The 17,936-nt window shown below is 37.3% G+C and overlaps 2 protein-coding genes across 6 annotated transcripts in view; one reads left to right on the top strand and one right to left on the bottom strand.

The window, feature by feature from the left end:
- SUV2 (protein dimerization) overlaps nucleotides 1–11,954 on the top strand; it is a 38,959-nt gene extending 27,005 nt beyond the window's left edge. For all 5 annotated transcript variants that reach the window (XM_008777672.5, XM_017840373.5, XM_026800788.4 and 2 more), the window contains 3 exons: nucleotides 2,563–2,717; nucleotides 10,671–10,867; nucleotides 11,239–11,954. In XM_008777672.5, the coding sequence (XP_008775894.4) occupies nucleotides 2,563–2,717; nucleotides 10,671–10,867; nucleotides 11,239–11,509 (623 nt within the window). In that variant the 3' untranslated portion in view covers nucleotides 11,510–11,954. The remainder of the gene's footprint in view (nucleotides 1–2,562; nucleotides 2,718–10,670; nucleotides 10,868–11,238) is intronic.
- Nucleotides 11,955–12,953: 999 nt separating this feature from the next.
- LOC103696138 (NADH dehydrogenase [ubiquinone] iron-sulfur protein 6, mitochondrial-like) lies at nucleotides 12,954–15,451 on the bottom strand. The gene is made up of 3 exons (XM_008777673.5): nucleotides 15,293–15,451; nucleotides 13,405–13,489; nucleotides 12,954–13,298 (listed from the first exon to the last, which is right to left on the bottom strand). The coding sequence occupies exons 1-3, from the start codon at nucleotides 15,404–15,406 to the stop codon at nucleotides 13,189–13,191; spliced, it is 309 nt and encodes a 102-aa protein (XP_008775895.1). The 5' UTR covers nucleotides 15,407–15,451; the 3' UTR covers nucleotides 12,954–13,188.
- Nucleotides 15,452–17,936: the final 2,485 nt, after the last annotated feature.

Below are 17,936 nucleotides of genomic sequence, written 5' to 3'. Positions count from 1 at the left end.
TATCCAGATATGATTCACAGCGAAGATTATGAAAGATAAAATTAAGTATATTCTGTTACGTTATCCAATAAATTAATTTATGATGAATGAGTATTGTACTTCAGAGCTCATTATTTTCCAGATATGATTAACAGATGAGAAGATTATGAAAGAGAAAATCAAGTATATTCTGTTTTGTTATCAAATAAATTAATTTATGATAAATAGGTTTTGTACTTCAGAGTTCATTGTAGTATTTTACATGCTCTTGGCTAATGCATTTGCATGCTTGTTTAATAAGCTCAATAACATATTATGGCTGGTTTATGATCTATTTTCTCCATTTGTCCATATCAAAGAATCCATTCTGTGTTGATTGAATTTTTTAAGTCCCCAATGTCTCACCTAGGATTTCTAAGGTCTATCGCCCCTTTTTTGACCCTTTCAGACATATCTCGGCTCATCTGCATGCAGGCCTTTGTCAAGACTGTCTACATGGTTTGCCATCGCATTGTTTTAGTATTACAGGGAAATAACATGTATGCAAGAAGAGTAACTTAAAAGAAGCAAAGTGATAGAGATTAACACTATAGCATCTCTATAATTCTTTCTAGTTTCTTTTCATATTAACAAAGCTCCTGATGTTTTCTTGCTTTGACTTTAGCTAGAACACCAAACAAATAGTCCCCTTGTAATTTGGGTCCAATCCGATTTTAGTGTTTTTTTTTTTCTAATGTAAAGTCAAGTGTACCTATGCTCAATTAATTTTTAAGATTTAAACTTACATGTAGAAGTTTTACAAAATATGATGGATAATTACAGAATTCAATTAAAATGAAAAAAACAATTATGTTGAAGATCAGGGTAGCTAGAATCTAGCTGCTCAAATTTGTGCAATCCGAAATGATTTGACAGGGAAATATAAATTCTAACAGCTAACGATAACCTCGAAGAACTAAAAAACACAAGGGATTTTGTGGAAAAAATCACTTTATTTTCGTAATTGCAGAAAAAGTGCCTCAGTAATTTATTTATTTATTTCTGCAAAAAGGTCCACTTGGGACTTTATTGGAACTATGACACTGACTCAGATGAATGCGTACATTTATCTTAGTTGATGCAGAGATGTTGGCAATGGATGCACATGTAGTACATGCCAATGGATGCACACTTAAAAATGTTCTTCAAATCAGTCCTGTGTGAAGGGGTATAATGGTCTAACAAAATTTAAAATGGACCTTTTGATTAAAAAAAGATAAAGGTGAACCATTTTTACAAATTAAAAAATTAAGTTGATTTTTTTTCCACAAAATCTCCAAATGAAAAGTAGATATGAGACATTATTGGCTATTGCTTCTGTGAAATTGACTTGGTTTCCTATGCAAAAATAACATAAGAGGTTAAAATAATAGACTAGTCCTTATAGGGTCTATAATGTATGTACAGTGCATGGAAAGAATGGAAAGTTGATACTGGTAGAGGCTTGGCTGAAACAAGATCTTATAGTTTGTCTTTTTATTTTTTTTTTACTTTTTTGCTGAGATATAAGATCCTATAATTAGCATTACAAACAATGTTGACTTTGTATCCATATGATGTTTATCTAAATCTTGGCCACCAAAAGCGCAGACCAATTTGCCCTCCCTCTTGATTTTCTCCTTATTGTTGCATCCATTCTTGAGGCCACTCCAACTGCCATTTGTTGCCACCATCTTTCCCCAATGCTTGTTATTTACATCATCCCCTTTAGGTTCTGTACTCATTGCTTATGCCATGTAGTTGTTACTTCCACTACACTTGCCTATTTTATTACGTCATTGACTGCATTAACTACCTCTTCCTGCCAACATCCCTACCGGGATCTATCTACCTTGAGAAGGCATTTATTGCTTGGCAATATGGCATTTCTCAGAGGCAGTGATCACAAAAGAGGTAAATCCTAATACGTGTGTGTGCCTGCATGCGAGAAAGAGGGAACTCAAGATGTTAGAGATTCAGTCATTATAAAACAAAAATCATGTCACTAGTCTAAAGAATGGTATGCTTTAAGCTTGCTTAAAAGCAAGAGCAAAAGTATGGTCCTTCAAGACAATAACAGTCAAATCCATGAAGTACATTATGCTTTTTTTTTCATATTGATGTCACCATATTGTTTGCTTTTTGTTTCATTATGATGTGTGTCCATGCATGCGAGAAAGAGAGAGGGGAGTCAAGATGTTAAGAGATTCAGTCATTATAAAACAAAAATCACATCACTACTATAAAGATTGGTATGCTTTAAGCTTGCTTAAAAGCAACAGCAAAAGTATAGTCCTTCAAGACAATAAGAGTCAACCATGAAGTACATTATACTTTTTGTTTCATATTGATGTCACCTTATTTTTTGCTTTGTGGCAATAATATTCCTTCTGATGTTCTGTTTGATGTAGTCAATATATGCAAATATCTGTCAATAGATACTCAAAACGATTTTTTGCTTTCTGGCATTTTATTTTGGCGTATATCTTTTGCTGAAGGATTTATTATCTTCCATACAATTGTACATTACAATATTCAGTAGCGAATAATGTTCTTGAATTGTAGGCCCAGAGATGTTGATGATGTTTTGCAGTGGTGGTAAGGTGGGCATGGAACAAGAAGAAACAGTTGATGGTCATATAGATGCATTGCAAAGAGCAATCAGTTCAGTTCTTGAGGTTTTATCAGAATGTTTAGCTTCTGGTGGAACTGGTTCTCTGGTATGCTTTTACACCAAGTAGGCATATATTTATCTGCTGGCTAAATTGGGATGCATTTGGCACAATTTTGGATGCTCTGAACATAGCATTTTGGCTGTACAGAATCCAACCTATGTGACTTCATCAATCTCTCCTCCATCATATAACTATGCCATCAATAATTGTTAAGCTGAATTATGAAATTGTTATAATTATTTTGATTATTGGAGGTTACATTTAGAATTTGATTACCTCTGCTCTGTGGTTGCAATCATACATGGATGCTTTGTCTGAAGCAACTTTTTTCTTTTAGTTGCCATGAAGTTTTTTCTGCCTGTCAACACTTAAACTGAATAGTGGAAATTTGTTGCTAGTGGAGCTAACGGGTTCATTCAACATGGTAACAAAAAGTTTGGAATCTTAGCACAACTGTGAACTCAAAATTATGCTTACTATTCTTCTGGAAACTTAATTCAGAATATAGTAAGGTGGAGAATGGGAGAGATTTGACATTGTTTTGTTGGAGCAAGTATTACGCATGTGATGCTCATAAACTGATGATCTTTAAGTAATTGTAGTATAACCAACTAAGGTTCGCTGTCTCGATACTGGACCTCGTACTGGTGCCACACTAGCACAGTGTCGATACGGTACGGTGTGGACTTTTTTTGGCAATATCGAGTGTCGGTACGCCATCCGTATCGGATACCAGTACCGAACCAGTATGGTATAGTACGCCCTGTACCGTCCGGTTCGGGCTGGTACAGCGTACCTTGCTGCCAACTATATAATGTTGGCAGCAATTAGGTATTAAACTTTGTTTTATATTTCTTTCTTCAGCTGATATCTGAATCAAGCAGCCAGGATACTTGCTATCTTTGATCCAAAATATTTGGAGTCCATAATTCTAGCTTACTCCTAGTAGGGGTATGATGAGCATGGCATTGGCTGATTCTAATTTCAGATTTTCAGTTCATGAGGTGGGTCCAAGCCTTATTTCAAGCTTTCGTAGCAAATGCACCCAATTAAGTTAGAAAGGCTCATCTTCAATTGAGCTTGGTTTTATCTTAAACACTGGTCTTCTGATAGAACAGAAATCGAGATGGTTTAGAGAATTTCTGAAGTAGATTGGAGGTGGTGATGTTAAAGTACAGTTTAAAAGGCATAGGAGGGTTTGGCACTAGATTAATGTTGAAGGTTGTGGAGAAACTTGATCTGATCATGACTTGTTTTTTGATTGAAATGACAAGTCAAAAAAGAACCCCGAGACTTGATCTTAAATAGCTGGGGCATTTGACAATTAGAGAATTAGTAATATAGGAGTTACAAGGGCAAATAATTTCAGTAACAGTTTTACAGTATATTTTTTTTTTGATTAAATCTTTTGAAAGCATATGATATATGCACTTGGACTCTTATTCATATATTCACATGTTTCTATCCCTTATTACTCTTCTTCCCCTTTTGTTTCCTATATCTTCTGGGTAGACCCTTTACCTCCCAAATGGCCACAGCCAGATTGTTTGTGTAATCCATTGGAGGGTAGACGTCAAGTTCAGGAATTGGTTGCAAAAATTTGCTCATTTACTGCAGAAAGGCTTTGGAGTATGCTGTGACAGAAATGGGTTTAATTAGGTGAAATATCATTCACTTGATGTGAGCTGATGTTGAGTATAGGAAATACCTAAAGATCGAGTCTGAGCTTCAGACTTGAATACCAAAAGGGATAGGCGTGAGTTCAGCCTATACTTAGGGATTTGGAGCCAAAGCTAAGCCAGACATAGCTACAACCTATCTGGCTTGCTAACACTTTTAAAATCGAAATTCCGAAATCTGACTATGTATGGAATAAATGGCGCATACTATGGGAGCTTATATCTTTCTGGTTTTGAAATAAAAAATAGAATATATTGTATCCTTACATGAATTTATCGAAGTCCATACCTACATTATAGAAGTAAAATTCCTGCCAGCACTGGATATTTATCAGATTCTTGTTAGAACTATGGGTATTTATGTGGTGTTCAGTGCACCAGGATATAATTGCTTGATTTGGAATTGGCATTCAGCTTTACATATCCATAGCTTGTTTCTTTCATTGCATCCTGGTGGAGCCAATTACACTAAAAGTGATTTAAAGTACTTCAGAAATCCTACTGATTATGTTGAATTACTACTGCTACAATATGAAGAAAGGGGCAAGGTGTCAACACATGTGATTAGAAATATTAATATAACTATCAAGCTAAATGTACAAATGGAGCAATTATTGCCTGTTTGGAGATCAATGTATAAGCGAAACATCATGGTTTGCTAATCTAAAATGTACTGGTAGAATAACAAGTAATGTTTACTTGTAATGGGCTTAGTTACCTACAGCCGGTCTTAAAATAAAAAAGGAAAGAAGACACCTAGGAGGCAGATGCGGAGACGAGCCAAGGAGATTTGGAAGCAGGTGAGCCACAGTGAATGGAAGATTACTGCTACTAAGTAATGCAGTTGATGCAGTGTGTATCTCTGTACTCAAATTGTAAATTGAACTTGTTTGACGTATTGAGTTGTTATTATGTTGTTTTTAAGCTGTAGGCATCCAATGGATGGACAAGTGACAGCCTAGCACCTAGTCACTAAACTGGGGGCTGGAGATCAGATCTGCCAAAAATAATAAATTAAAAGATAACTTTATAAAAGGACAACTAAAAAACAATTCTAATCCAAGAAACATAACATATCAAATAAGATGTAGTAAAAAAAAGGAACCATAAACCTAGCAACATCTGGTTCTAATCTATGAATTGATTGTATCCTCTGTACTCAACATGATGCAAAATGTTAAGATGGGAGCATAGGCAGCCCTTAGGCAGCCCTTCTGAGGCAGGCCATTTAGCAGCCAAGGTGGCTGATTTTTGAAGATTTGTAGATGCTGGATGCAATGAAAAGTAATTGGACCATTTGTGCATAATTTTTGAAAACCATTCTAGAGACTGTTTTGTTTTCTCTAACTTGATAAATTGCATCCACATTTTGTCTGTTCTGAGTTTTTGTTCCGGAGAGTTATATTACAGAATAAAGTGTCTATATCATGCTTGTGCTGATCATGAAGTGGATTTATTTTGAGTGCTGTGCCATGTTATGTGGACACTCAAGTGACTAAATGTGTAACGACACAAAAAGATCTGCAAGTATGTAAAAGATTTGCATTTGACACTATAAGACACTATGTTACTCTAAGTTTTCAACATCAACTAATTCAATTTATTGATGTGTGTACATAGATAGGTTCAAACAAAAGAATGTTGCTTTAACTTCTCTATCAATTCATTATCATCCTAAATATATATACCAATTACTGTTTAACAGATGCATTGCATTGTTTCAAGCAATTTGCTGCACAACTAACAAAAGACAAGTGTATTCTAGTACAAGACATGGGTGCTGGAGTGGGAGCATGGGTAAGGAGAATTGGGTCTCATAAAAGAAATAAAAAAAAATCAAAAAAGGCTTGGGTAGTGGGTGCAGTGACAAGTTTTTGAGCATATTCTAAAGCGGATACGCCACTCTAAGTGGAAGATTCCTACTAATGTAAGTATGGTCCATATTAGTAACTAAAAACCTCCAAATGAATGATGAAATAGACAGGACATATAATTATCCATACTCATTAAAAACATTTCATAGGAGACAATATATCATGGATTATCATAAATCTTACTTTTGGTCTTGTGTAGAATGATAAATCTTTGATGGATTCCATGCCAGATTTGTAACTTGGGCCACCAAAGAAAAAAAAGATGAATGGAAAGAGTGGACTTTCTTGAATAGGAATAGGGTTGTTTAGGAATCAGGATGATTGGTTTGATAATACGTGAAAATAGTGTACAAGCTTTTATACTACTATGTTGGTTACATACTAGCCGATATTGCTTTACTATGAAACAACATCGGCTGGTATTAGTTTACATGGATATGCAACCTTGGCATTCTATGATATAGATTAAAGGTGGCAATTCTTGACTGGGTCCATGAATCTGACCTGATCCATATTAAATAGGTCCCGTTCACTATAAACAAGTTTGGCTTAGAAACAAGTTGACATGATTAAACATATTTATAAAACGGGTCAGGTTCGGGTTGAAGGATCTAACCTGATTAACCCATGTTGGCCTGTTTATTATTAGTCAATTTGGTTTGACCCATATAAGACCCAAACCCGTATGCATCATTGAAAGGATTGTATTGGATACATTGAGGTCTTTTATAAAGTTGATAGCTAAATCTTATCCACTCCATATCAATCCCTAAATCCAACGACTTGCATCCACTTCCCCTCTTCTCTTTTGAAACCCTTTGTTTTCTTTCTCATCATTGCCTCCCTTGTAGCCTACCCATGGCCATGGCCGCTATTGTAATCTCACCACCATCCTTCGCTCGAAACTAGCGTTCAAGCCTTCAAGGGGTCAAATGTGAGAGTGGGGCTGGAGGGAGCATGAGTGCTTGGCAAGGCTCTAGGGCTTAAGTTAGCAAGGTCGAGGCATGATGGCAAAAAGTGGCCACAGAGGTTGCAACAGCCAACGATGATGATAAAGGACTTAGATGGAATATCCGACAACGATAACGCTCAATCCAACCAGGATGGGTAGAATGATGAAGATGTTTGGCTTTCTTCCCAATATTTTCTCCTAATTTCTAGGTCATCCTGGCACCACCCGATTATTAGATAGGTCAAGCAAGTTGGGCCAGGTTACTATCTATTAAACAAGCAAGGTATGGGTTTCAATCAAGGTTCTCTGTACCATATCGAACTGGATGGTACAAGGTGTACTGTACCGTACCGTACCGGCTCGGTACTGGTAATATAGTATGGAGGGCATACCGATACTTGGTATGCCAAATCGATTTCGTACCATACCGTACCAGCACAATGATAGTGTAGCACCGATATGAGATCTGAAATTGAGACAGTGTACGTTGCAAGATCCGCCATACCGGGTCCAGTAGGCGTACCGATTGCCTACCGGACCGGTACGGTTCCAGTTCGTACCGAAATCGGGCGGTACGAACCGAAAAGCTCTTTTTCGCCGGAGCCGGGGAAGACGAAGAGAAAAAGAGAGAGCGCGGGGAAGAGAGGGAGGGAGAGCACCTCCGGCCGCTATTGGAGAGCCGCGGAGGGGCGTCAGAGGCCAGCAGGGGGGAACCCGCGGGGGCGCGGCGGAGGCCAAGGCCGCGGCCGCGTCCACTGTTTCGAAAGAAATAGGGTACACGGCCGCGGTTTTAAATTTGGGGATTTAAAAAAAAATGGGAATTTTTAAGTGAAGTCGGCAACCGATTTGCCGACTTCACTTAAAATCCCTAAATTAAAAACCGCGGCCGCGTCCACTGTTTCAAAAGCGCCCCCGCGGGTTCTCCCGTTCCCCGCCAGGCTCCGCCGCCCCCCGCCGGCCTCCAACGCCCCTCCATGGCTCTCCGATGGCGGCCGAAGGTGCTCTCCCTCCCTCTCTTCCCCGCGCTCTCTCTTTTTCTCTTCGTCTTTTTTGTCTTCGGCACGGAACCGGCTTGTACCGGTTTCCACGGCTTCGGCATACCGGTAACTGGCCGGACCGGTTTGTACCAGCCGGTTCGGCATACTATGGTACGTTGGTTTCAATTTCTGACCTATTTAATAATAGGTCAGGTATAGGTTGACAATTTTTCATCCAAAACTGTATTTGACCCGACCAATGTATGACCCGATCCAACTCATTTGCATCTCTTTGTATTACTATAGATATTGATATCGTACGTATGGGCACTTTGGTATTGATTTTTCTATGGATGATTGAAAGCTAATGATAATATACAAAGAGATGCAATTATGAAGGAATATATAAATATCCAACTTGCTGTTGGACATGATTCTTGAAATTGTATGGCGCTTTTTAGCTTAGAGCAAGGTTTCTGCTTATTTTTCAATGCATTCCTCTCATATACAATATTTCCACAATTCTAAATATTTAAAACAACGATTGTGGCCAGTGGAGGGTTCTAGGATTAGTAGCTTCTCTGGCATGAGGCATTCCATACTTAGCTAGTATAGGACAGAAGATCACAGAGTTATATTTGGAACAAGTTACTAAAACTCTTCTTTAGTATGAGAGATCCAATACAATTTTTGTTCTCTTCACATTTGAACCACAATCCTCATGCATTTTCTGCTTAACTAAAAGCAGATTTTTGGGTTCAGGAGAGAAATGAAGCTATATTTCAGATTGCAATCTATCAAATATTTATGGGATTTCACAAAGTTCACATGCAGGGTGTCCTGTTTCATGGAAAAACTGGGACAGCCCCATCCCATGGGATTTGAATCCTTATTCATGGCAGAATACCTGGTAACATGACAAGTTTTATAGTTAAGATCTATGTCAAATCATTTAGATCATTTGTTCTGACTAGCATATATTACTAAGGTAATGAGAACACATTTTAAGAGGAAATGTTTCTTGGACATGCAAATCCCAAAAATTCCATGTTGACAGTTTATCCATGTCTCAACATGCATCAGACACTATAGATACATCATGATTACATAATATCTATATCCTTTGTTCCCAATGTATACTCTTTAAGCTAAGCTGCTAGATTCACAGGAATGTTAAATCTAGCAAAAATTACCCACACACACAGAGGGAATGGAAAAAAATTGATTTTCACCGGCTCATTTCCTTCCAGCTTTTCTTTTAAGTAGGACACAATTCAATCACCTAGGGTTCAGCACTAAACTTTTTTTTAAAAGGCATTCTACTTGAGATAATTCTGCATAGGATTTGCATACCTAATTTCAATATTTAAATGCTCTAAATTGCATCTTATAAAGATTGTCTTAAAAGTTTTCTACCCTGTTCATATGAGCTATAAATGAAGTTAATTCTATATATGTTACCAGACCTATGCTCAGGCTTTCTTAGAGCAAACTATTCAATTACATTTTTTCAGTTAACATATATTACTATCAGTAGGTAAATTCATATTTTGTTCTTTCTTATCATGTCTTTGTATTCTACTTGCATGCCTAATGCAACATCCCAAGACATGTCTCCATCCATGTTTCTTTAACACTGGAGACAGGTGGAGATTTAAATGGGCGGGGCTGGATCATGTTTGTGTCATCTGGACACAGTTTTTCTGGATGAAATTATCAATCTGGATTCGGCCCATTTAATAAATGGGCCAGAGACTCAAATGTGATCACAAGTTGTTAATAAAACATGTAACATGAACTGACCTTTATAACCGATTTAGTGAATGGATCTGGTTTGGTCATTTCTGAGGTGACGATTAACCTGATAAACCAACTCAACATAGATAAGCCTGAAGTTTGACCCTTTTCTTCTGAGAGAAGCTGATGCGAGACAAGTTGATCCAATACCGAGACAATTAATCAATCATCTATTATTAATACAATTAATTTCACATTTTCGTGAAATGTTGCAGTTTGCACGATACTCCATGAATGTGACTTCAACATATTAATCCATACAATGCTAAATGGGTTGGTATTTGGTCATTTTCAGGTTAGTTTCATAATCATGTTGATCCAATTAGATTTAAGGATCATATAGGTCAAAGTTTTGTTGCTAAATCCAAACCCAGCCCATTTAGCAGACAATCCAAACCTGATTATGCCCAACCCAAACACCTAACTTCATTTAAGTTCAAGCCAGGTTGGTGACTTGGATCAAAGATTGCTAGCCTTGGAGGTGCAAACCATCATTGGTTTTTACTTTATTTAAATATTAAAATTGGAACTGGGTTTTGAGCAGGTTTTGTGTTGAAATTTATGGTCTTTTAGAGCTATACATGCTTCTGTTTTCAAATCCATGAATGTGTCCACTTTCTCATTCATAAAAACTTTTACAGTTGGCTATCGTTACATTATAGTCACATGGCATTTCACCTGTGTATTTTAACATAACTAAGAAGGATGGAAATTTTCAGGAGCTCAAGCTTCACAAGCAAATAATTATATTGTTGGCACACATAGCATCATATGGCCAATCTGGTTTTGAAGTTCTTCTAAATCCAGTGAGACCTCAGGGTCTTAATTTCTTAGGGCTGATTGTACGAGTATTGGCATCAGAGATGGATGCGGAAATAACGGACTTTGCCAAAATGCATGCCCTCTGCAAGGAAAGGTAACTTGAGTATCTACTGGCTCTACCTGGGAGCAAATCATTTAGCTTTCAGCTTTCATTTCGACTAGTCGTTCCTTTTGTCCCAATAATGAGGCTGCTATTTCAACACCTAATTCTTGGTCTTTTTTCAGTTTGCCTACTATAGAAAAGAAATAAATATACTTTCCAATTCGTATGTTTATGCTGATTGAAAAGTATATTGGGCTTGCGCATAACTATTTTGTCATTTTTCTTATAAAAAATGTTCCCCATTAACCAAAACTTTGGTATACTTCCCGAGGTTATACTTCCTGACTTAAGTTGGAATGTTATTACCTATCCATTAGCTGTTGTGTGATTTAAACTAATCGTACTCATGGTTTTACACACAGAACCTCACTAATGAGAGAAGCGTTGATTTTATTAAACCGGTTAGCATCACATCCTACTTACTCAAGAGCTGCTCTAGATGCACTGACGAGCAGCAATTCAACTGCAAGCTTGACTATTGATGTTGCAAATAGAATACCCCAGAAAAGCAGAGGCTGCTGGAAACATGGTGGCAGAAAGACGACACAGATCGAGGGTGAGATCATGGATTTAGCCCGGTTATTTAGATCAAGAGTTTTTGCTTTCCTTGGAGAGAGTCATCCAGCCAATTGATCATCTTGAAGAGATGGCAGGCAACAATTTGCAACTACCCGAGTTCTTCCCAAAGAAAACCTTTGCATTCAAAAGCAGCAAATTTTGAAGGCATTTTGTAGGGGTTGTCTCCATTAATCTTTTGGTAAAGTTGAGGCTTAAGCTGCGAGTCTTGATATCTTGCTGCCAAAAAAAAAATGAGTTCTGCTTTTTTTCTCTTCTTTTTGCACTCTTATTTTTTGTTATTATTTTTGGTTGTGGATGGGGACATGGCAGCTATTTTGAAGTTATTTGTAACCTATGTCAGTGAAAAGGGTCTGTGGAAAGCAAGGTTGCCATATGTATGTAATAGCAGTACTCGCTGTTATGACCTGTGCTTTGTTCCATTTTGGGGTACGCACTGGAGATGTGTAAAAAGTTACCACAGAATCAGCAAGTTAATAATAATAATCATAATTGATCTCAATATCACTTTATTCATGCTTTTGTATGGGTTCACACATTGAATTTGTTCTTTTTATGCAAGGATGCTCCAGCCTGTAGTTCATTACTATTGATCCAGATTCAGATCAAGCTGTAATTTATGCTTCATAATATTCTTGGTTTCCAGAATTTTTCAGCACCAGTGTGAAGTTAGTTAATGACATTATGACAATTCTATGATAAAGCTGTTATCAAGAGGATCTTAAATAGCTTAATACATTCTTGCTCGGACCTCTGTTTTCTTTCTCTTTCTTTTTTTATTCAAAACTCAAACTTAAGCTCTAGATATTTACCAAAGGCAATGTTTAGTCAATTGGTTGGAATAAGAATAAATGCAAGGAGCATCCTGTAGGCAGATGTGAACCAGAATGATATGATGAAACTGGTATTTGTGTTAATGTTTTGTTGTATCCGTATGGAGCCAGTATCGGTTGATCGTGTTGGGACACCACCCCGTTGGGTCATCGATTTGGTGGGAGTAGTTCGAGTTCATCTAACCAACGATATGAGTAAGTCAAGGTATTTGTGATAGAATGATCAAGACTGATCACTTTATACCTCTGCCTCTTGTTGTTCCTTCTCCACAGCAGAATGCACCTATATGCATTCTGATAGCAACGAAATCGTGCAAATGTGATAGCCATGCATCTCTACACTCTGGAGGAATATCATATCGTTAAGCTGAAGAAACTTTTATAGCCGCAACAGAAAAGCCCATCATTCCTGGTCTGAAATGAATTAAGGAAAGATGGCTGACAAGCATCAAAAGAACAATCCTGTGAAGCTGGGTGCTATGTTATAAGCTGCCCCAACAGAAAGTGGAGTATGATCAATGCGGCGAACCCTGACTTTATTATTGTATGTGCATTCCCTCTGCCAAGGGAAGCATTGGTACTGGTGAGCTCCTCTCAAATGGCAAATTTTCAAAAATGCATGGATCATAAGGTTAACTCCTATACCCATCAAGAATAAAAAATGCATGTTTTGTAATGTTATCACATATGACACATTCCATCAGATTAAGTATCGAATAAGAAAGAAAAGTCCAGACTCCAGGACATATTAGTTCTGCTCACATAAACAAGTTGAGCTTTTATGGGCTAAGCATGTGAAACTTTCTTACAATACATCAAAGCAAAGCAAAGAGAACTGTTTCTTGCCAGGTGGCATGATTTAAGATTGTCACCATGGACAAGATTCAACTAAAATCCATCTCCTCAGTGATGATGATCTTGAAAGTAACGGAGACCACAATATTTGCATACTGCTGGTTCATCCTGGTCGAGGCATATGAATTCAATTGGATGGCCAAGGGCAGGATTACTATCTGCAATGGAAATTAATCATCCAGAGTTCCAGTGTGTCATGAGAACACCGAGTCATAGAAAGCAAGAAAAACTGATTCCAGTTGTAGAACTAGGATAGGCTGCTACCTCCTTCACAGGCAACAATTCGACCTTCAACTTTTATTGGCGGTACTTCGCTAATCAATTCCATTGGAGATTTTTTACTGGTGTCCTGTACCATTCATGAAAATTAATTTAAAATATTCCTGAACATTTGATCATATCATTCAATTCAAATTTATAATTTGTAATCAGTCATGCCGTAGAAACAAATATTACAATCATGCATAAATGAAGAAGTCATAATTGCAGAGCAAAGGATAAGTTGAGGGTCCACCAAACAAAGAAAACCCTCAAAAAATTATTGAAATTCATTTACCAGACAAACTGCCTACCACAGGATTGCACTACCAATTCGCGCTCTGGGAACATGAGGATATACACCCCTGCCTCTAGACAAGTGCAGATAAATAAGAACAAAGAAACTTCTAACCACCTTCACTGTGACCAGAGGTCACTTAACAAGGAATATTAAGTGGTCCTATTTTCCTAGGCTCTAAAGGGAAATTTGTACAGGAAGCTCTTGGTTGCCAAATTGATCCTAGCACTCTGATCACTCATACTGATAACGATCTGGTGGCATGCATTGATATCTTTTAAAAGTATGTCAAATCAGACTCTAAACAAATAGTGCCTCCCCCTTCTAATGAATCCAAGTTCTGCTTGATAAGAAAATACAAACATGCCAGCTCTCTTTTTAATACTGAAAGTAGCATGGCCTAGAAAAGTTACCTGGTGTCCGCCTCATGACGCATCAGACCCAACTTCCTCAGCTCATCAGCCTATAAGAACATAAAAGCAATATGGGAGCTTCTATGCCTCGTGACCTCATTTTAATTTTCTAAATGCAATCATGAGTCTCATGTACAACATTTTGTGAGGCATATGCTTATACATTCCATGAACTGTAGAGACGAGACTTCAAACTCTAAATCCTTGACATGTTCCTAACCTACATGGTACCAACATCCTGTTTAGCAGACTGTTTAGGGCGCAACGCAAGTATGCGTGATCCACAACTTTTCATAGTTGGTTGTTCCCAAAAGAATCCTCACCTGTCATAACCTTCACACATGCATCAAATGATGCGTAGCGGATGCCATTATATGTGGTGAAGGACAACAGAACGTTCCCTGTTTTACAAGTCCTGGTGTCAACCTGTTAACTTATAAGGTGATCAAATGAGTCAACCGTACATCTAGGTTTTGTAAGATAGAGAAAAGGAGAAACAATTTCCTTACAAGAATCAGATATCTCCTCACCACCAATAAGTTATAACGCTTTGCACAAGTCTTTTATCTCAATTTAAAAGTACGTAATTTTCATTTTCCATTCAAAATCATTCTTCTTTCTTTCGGATCTCAATTGCATGCATTATTGATGCTTTAATATTTCGTGAATACTACCACATTGTTTGTAAATTGTTTACATTTCAATACAGGCCCCCCTCACAGCACCAACATCAAAGCCTAAAAGGGGGAGGGCAAAAAAAAAGAAATAATTGGCATTGTGGAATAGCTTTCTCTACATAATAAAAAAAATGATCCTAAAGTTCCATGCCATAATCATTATCTTTATATATTTACGCAAGGGTAACTCCAAAGTACATGATAGAGATCTCATAGTAAACTCCAACGATCAAAACAACCAAAAGAACCTACTTTCATAATGGATCATACTTCCCAATTCTCCTTTTATTAAAAAAATCAGTCTTTTTCCTTAAAAGAAAACCGGACAAACCCCTAATAAAATCCTCTTCGCCATTTTCGAACCACACGATCTAATCGGAGACCGGACAGACCAAAGAAACAGATGAAACCACTGTAACAAAAGAACTCCAATCAAAACGAGATCTGATCGAAAGAGAGGGAAAGATGGGATTTTTACGGCAGAGTGTAACACGAAAACTGATTACCTGCATCCATTTGGCGGTGTGCTTGCTAACGAGCGTGTTGATTGCCCGCATGTTAGAAGCGGAACGAAAAGGATCGAGAGTTTTGAGGAGGTGAGGAAGCCTTCTTGTCGCCATGGCCGAGAGAGGGGAAGAAGCAGAAGCGATTTCAACCCTAAAATTAAAGATTTTTTTAAAAGGGAATACGATTAATGGCAATTATGTAAATATTTGAATGTATGTTTCTACAGGCTGCTGGCGTTCCACTATTCCGCGGCGTTTCATCTGCTAACGTGTTCTTCCAAACGATGCAGGAATTTTAATTACAAAACAAGAACAAATTGGGTCATGAATTCCATTTTGCAGCGAGTCCTAGGCCTAATTTCCTTCAAAAGACTAGTCTGTGATATATTGTTAAGCATTTCTTGAAAAGCAATGTATTGACTGAGAAAATACCATCAGTTACTTGATAAATTTTTCAATTTTCTTATATTATTTATCAGTTTTTACCTTAACTAATTATCTAGTAACTTGATATTTCAAACTTTTATATCTACACTACATTGCATCTGTACTGTTTGATTCATTTTAAACCAAATTTAATTTTATATGAAAGGAGTTCCAATCAATTAATAACCTATATTTAGTCTACAACTAGATAGCTTCTAACCAACCCAACTTATATATAACTCACAGCTTCTTACCAGACCAATCTAAATATATAACTTATATTCTATAAAGTAAAGACTTTTCTTACAACTTAAGTCTCATTTGAGATAGCATAAAATCATTGCCCTAACATGGCCTAAAAAATGTGTTTGGGTTTAACAAATATGATATATTTGAAGGCAATCTTTGCATTCTTGGAGATACTACTACGCATGCGAACATAACCCTGAGAGAATTACTATCCGCAACTGCTTCAATATTGTGCCTATCTTCCAAAGCTCAGGTTCGGAGTCTCCAAAAAATGCAGGCCAAGGGATGCGCTGCTAGAAAGGCTTATCCAGCAACATTTTCTTCTATTTTTCACTCCACTCTTGGCGAAGAAGAAGAATACCCTTGCCTCTCTCTCTCTCTCTTTCTTGGAATCCACCACGGATACTCTTCTTTTTGTAGTGGAGGGGGGACCTCTTTTCAAGTCCTAAAAGGACTTGACATCCTAGAGAGGAAAGAAGAGCGGGGCAGTATCTTATCTTAGCCACCTCTCTTAGAAGCCCTACTTAGACTCCAAATAAAAAAAGGTGGTAGCTAGCTAGGGTGGCTGCCCCCTTCTTTTTAGAAGGTTTGAAGGGTGCCAACTCTTGAAACTAACTCTCACTTAGGTCTAACCCAAGAGGCTAATTTGCCCTAATCAGATCTTTCTTGACCTTATCAGGTCCAATCCAAGTTTATCCGAGCTAATTCCCTAGCCTAATCTCCTCTCTAATATAAATTGGACCTTACTTGGGCTAACTAGTGAGAGAACTTTCAATTGGAATCCAATCTCAACTGAACTAGAAATAAATGACACGTCCTAGATGTGTTATTCAGTCAATTAGGTTTTCACTTACCGACAATCTGTCTCTTTAGGTTCACTTAGTCGCAAGTCAACTGTATAGATATCGAGCCCATGTTGCATTACCGAACCTCTTGGTAAGACGAAGCTAGTTGTTTTTTGTTACCATACAAACCTTATCCTGCAATTCAATCCTCCATCATTCTAGGTTCCAGATATGGCCATTAAGCATATTGCCATCAGATCCTAGTTTTATGGTTTCATGACCCATTAGAACCCTATATCATATTAAACATCCCTTTGAGAAAACTACTCACACGAAGTTTTGATTTTCAAAATAATTAATTATTATAAATTATGGTTTGTAAAATAATTATTTTTCTTTTTGAGTTATTGTTTTGGGTCTCTGGACTTATATATCTAACCATAATCTCTATTCAAATATGACAACTATGCTATTATGATGATTTCATATTGGACAATTTGACTCTCACTCATTAAAATCTAATAAACCACTATCAAATACAAAGTCCAGGTTGTCATACTGCCCTTTGAATTACGAGTAGGTATCTTGCCTTTCTGATCAAGACCAGTTACAAGCCGGTGGAATTGGTTTACATTTTTACCTATGATTGTGCTTTATGTTGTAGATTGTTATTGTTAACTGCTTAATGTGATGGCATACTTAGATGTGAGTGCAAGATTTTATTTTGGTAAAAGAGAAACTCTACATTATCACTATATACAATGACAACCTTATAGATATGATATCTGATGAGAGCACAAAAGTGCGACCTACATGTTACTAAAATTAGTGTTATTGTTAACCGATAATGATAAATTCACTGGATTAATATTATATTTGGGTTTAACATAGATTAGTATAAATTAGAGATAAAATGCACATTGAGTACAAATTTGACTTCAAATCGGGTCCGAGTCGGGTTCGGATCCGAGTCGGGTTCGGATTCGAATCGGGTCCAATTTCTTTGTGCTTTTGGGAAAGAATTTTGGGCAAATCTAATTTGGCCATATCATAACTATAAGGTGCTGGGTGACCCATGACTCGAAAGAATTGCACTTGACTTCCAAGATGACCCGTCTACAAGCCAAATTTCATATCACACTATTTTTTTCTATATGACTAATTGAATGGAACTTGGTGTCTCC

This window comes from Phoenix dactylifera, chromosome 10, assembly GCF_051530095.1.
Source record: "Phoenix dactylifera cultivar Ajwa chromosome 10, Ajwa_hap1_PhDact_Kaust_v1.1, whole genome shotgun sequence".
Classification (NCBI taxonomy): domain Eukaryota; kingdom Viridiplantae; phylum Streptophyta; class Magnoliopsida; order Arecales; family Arecaceae; genus Phoenix; species Phoenix dactylifera.
This window is presented reverse-complemented; position numbering and strand designations above follow the sequence as displayed.

Excerpts from the sequence above, each read along its gene's own strand:
- LOC103696138 (XM_008777673.5), bottom strand. The coding sequence starts at position 15,406 with ATGGCGACAAGAAGGCTTCCTCACCTCCTCAAAACTCTCGATCCTTTT. Across the intron at positions 13,490-15,292 it reads ACACCGCCAAATGGATGCAG|GACACCAGTAAAAAATCTCC; the intron begins GTAATCAGTTTT and ends TGAATGGTACAG. Across the intron at positions 13,299-13,404 it reads AATTGTTGCCTGTGAAGGAG|ATAGTAATCCTGCCCTTGGC; the intron begins GTAGCAGCCTAT and ends TTTCCATTGCAG.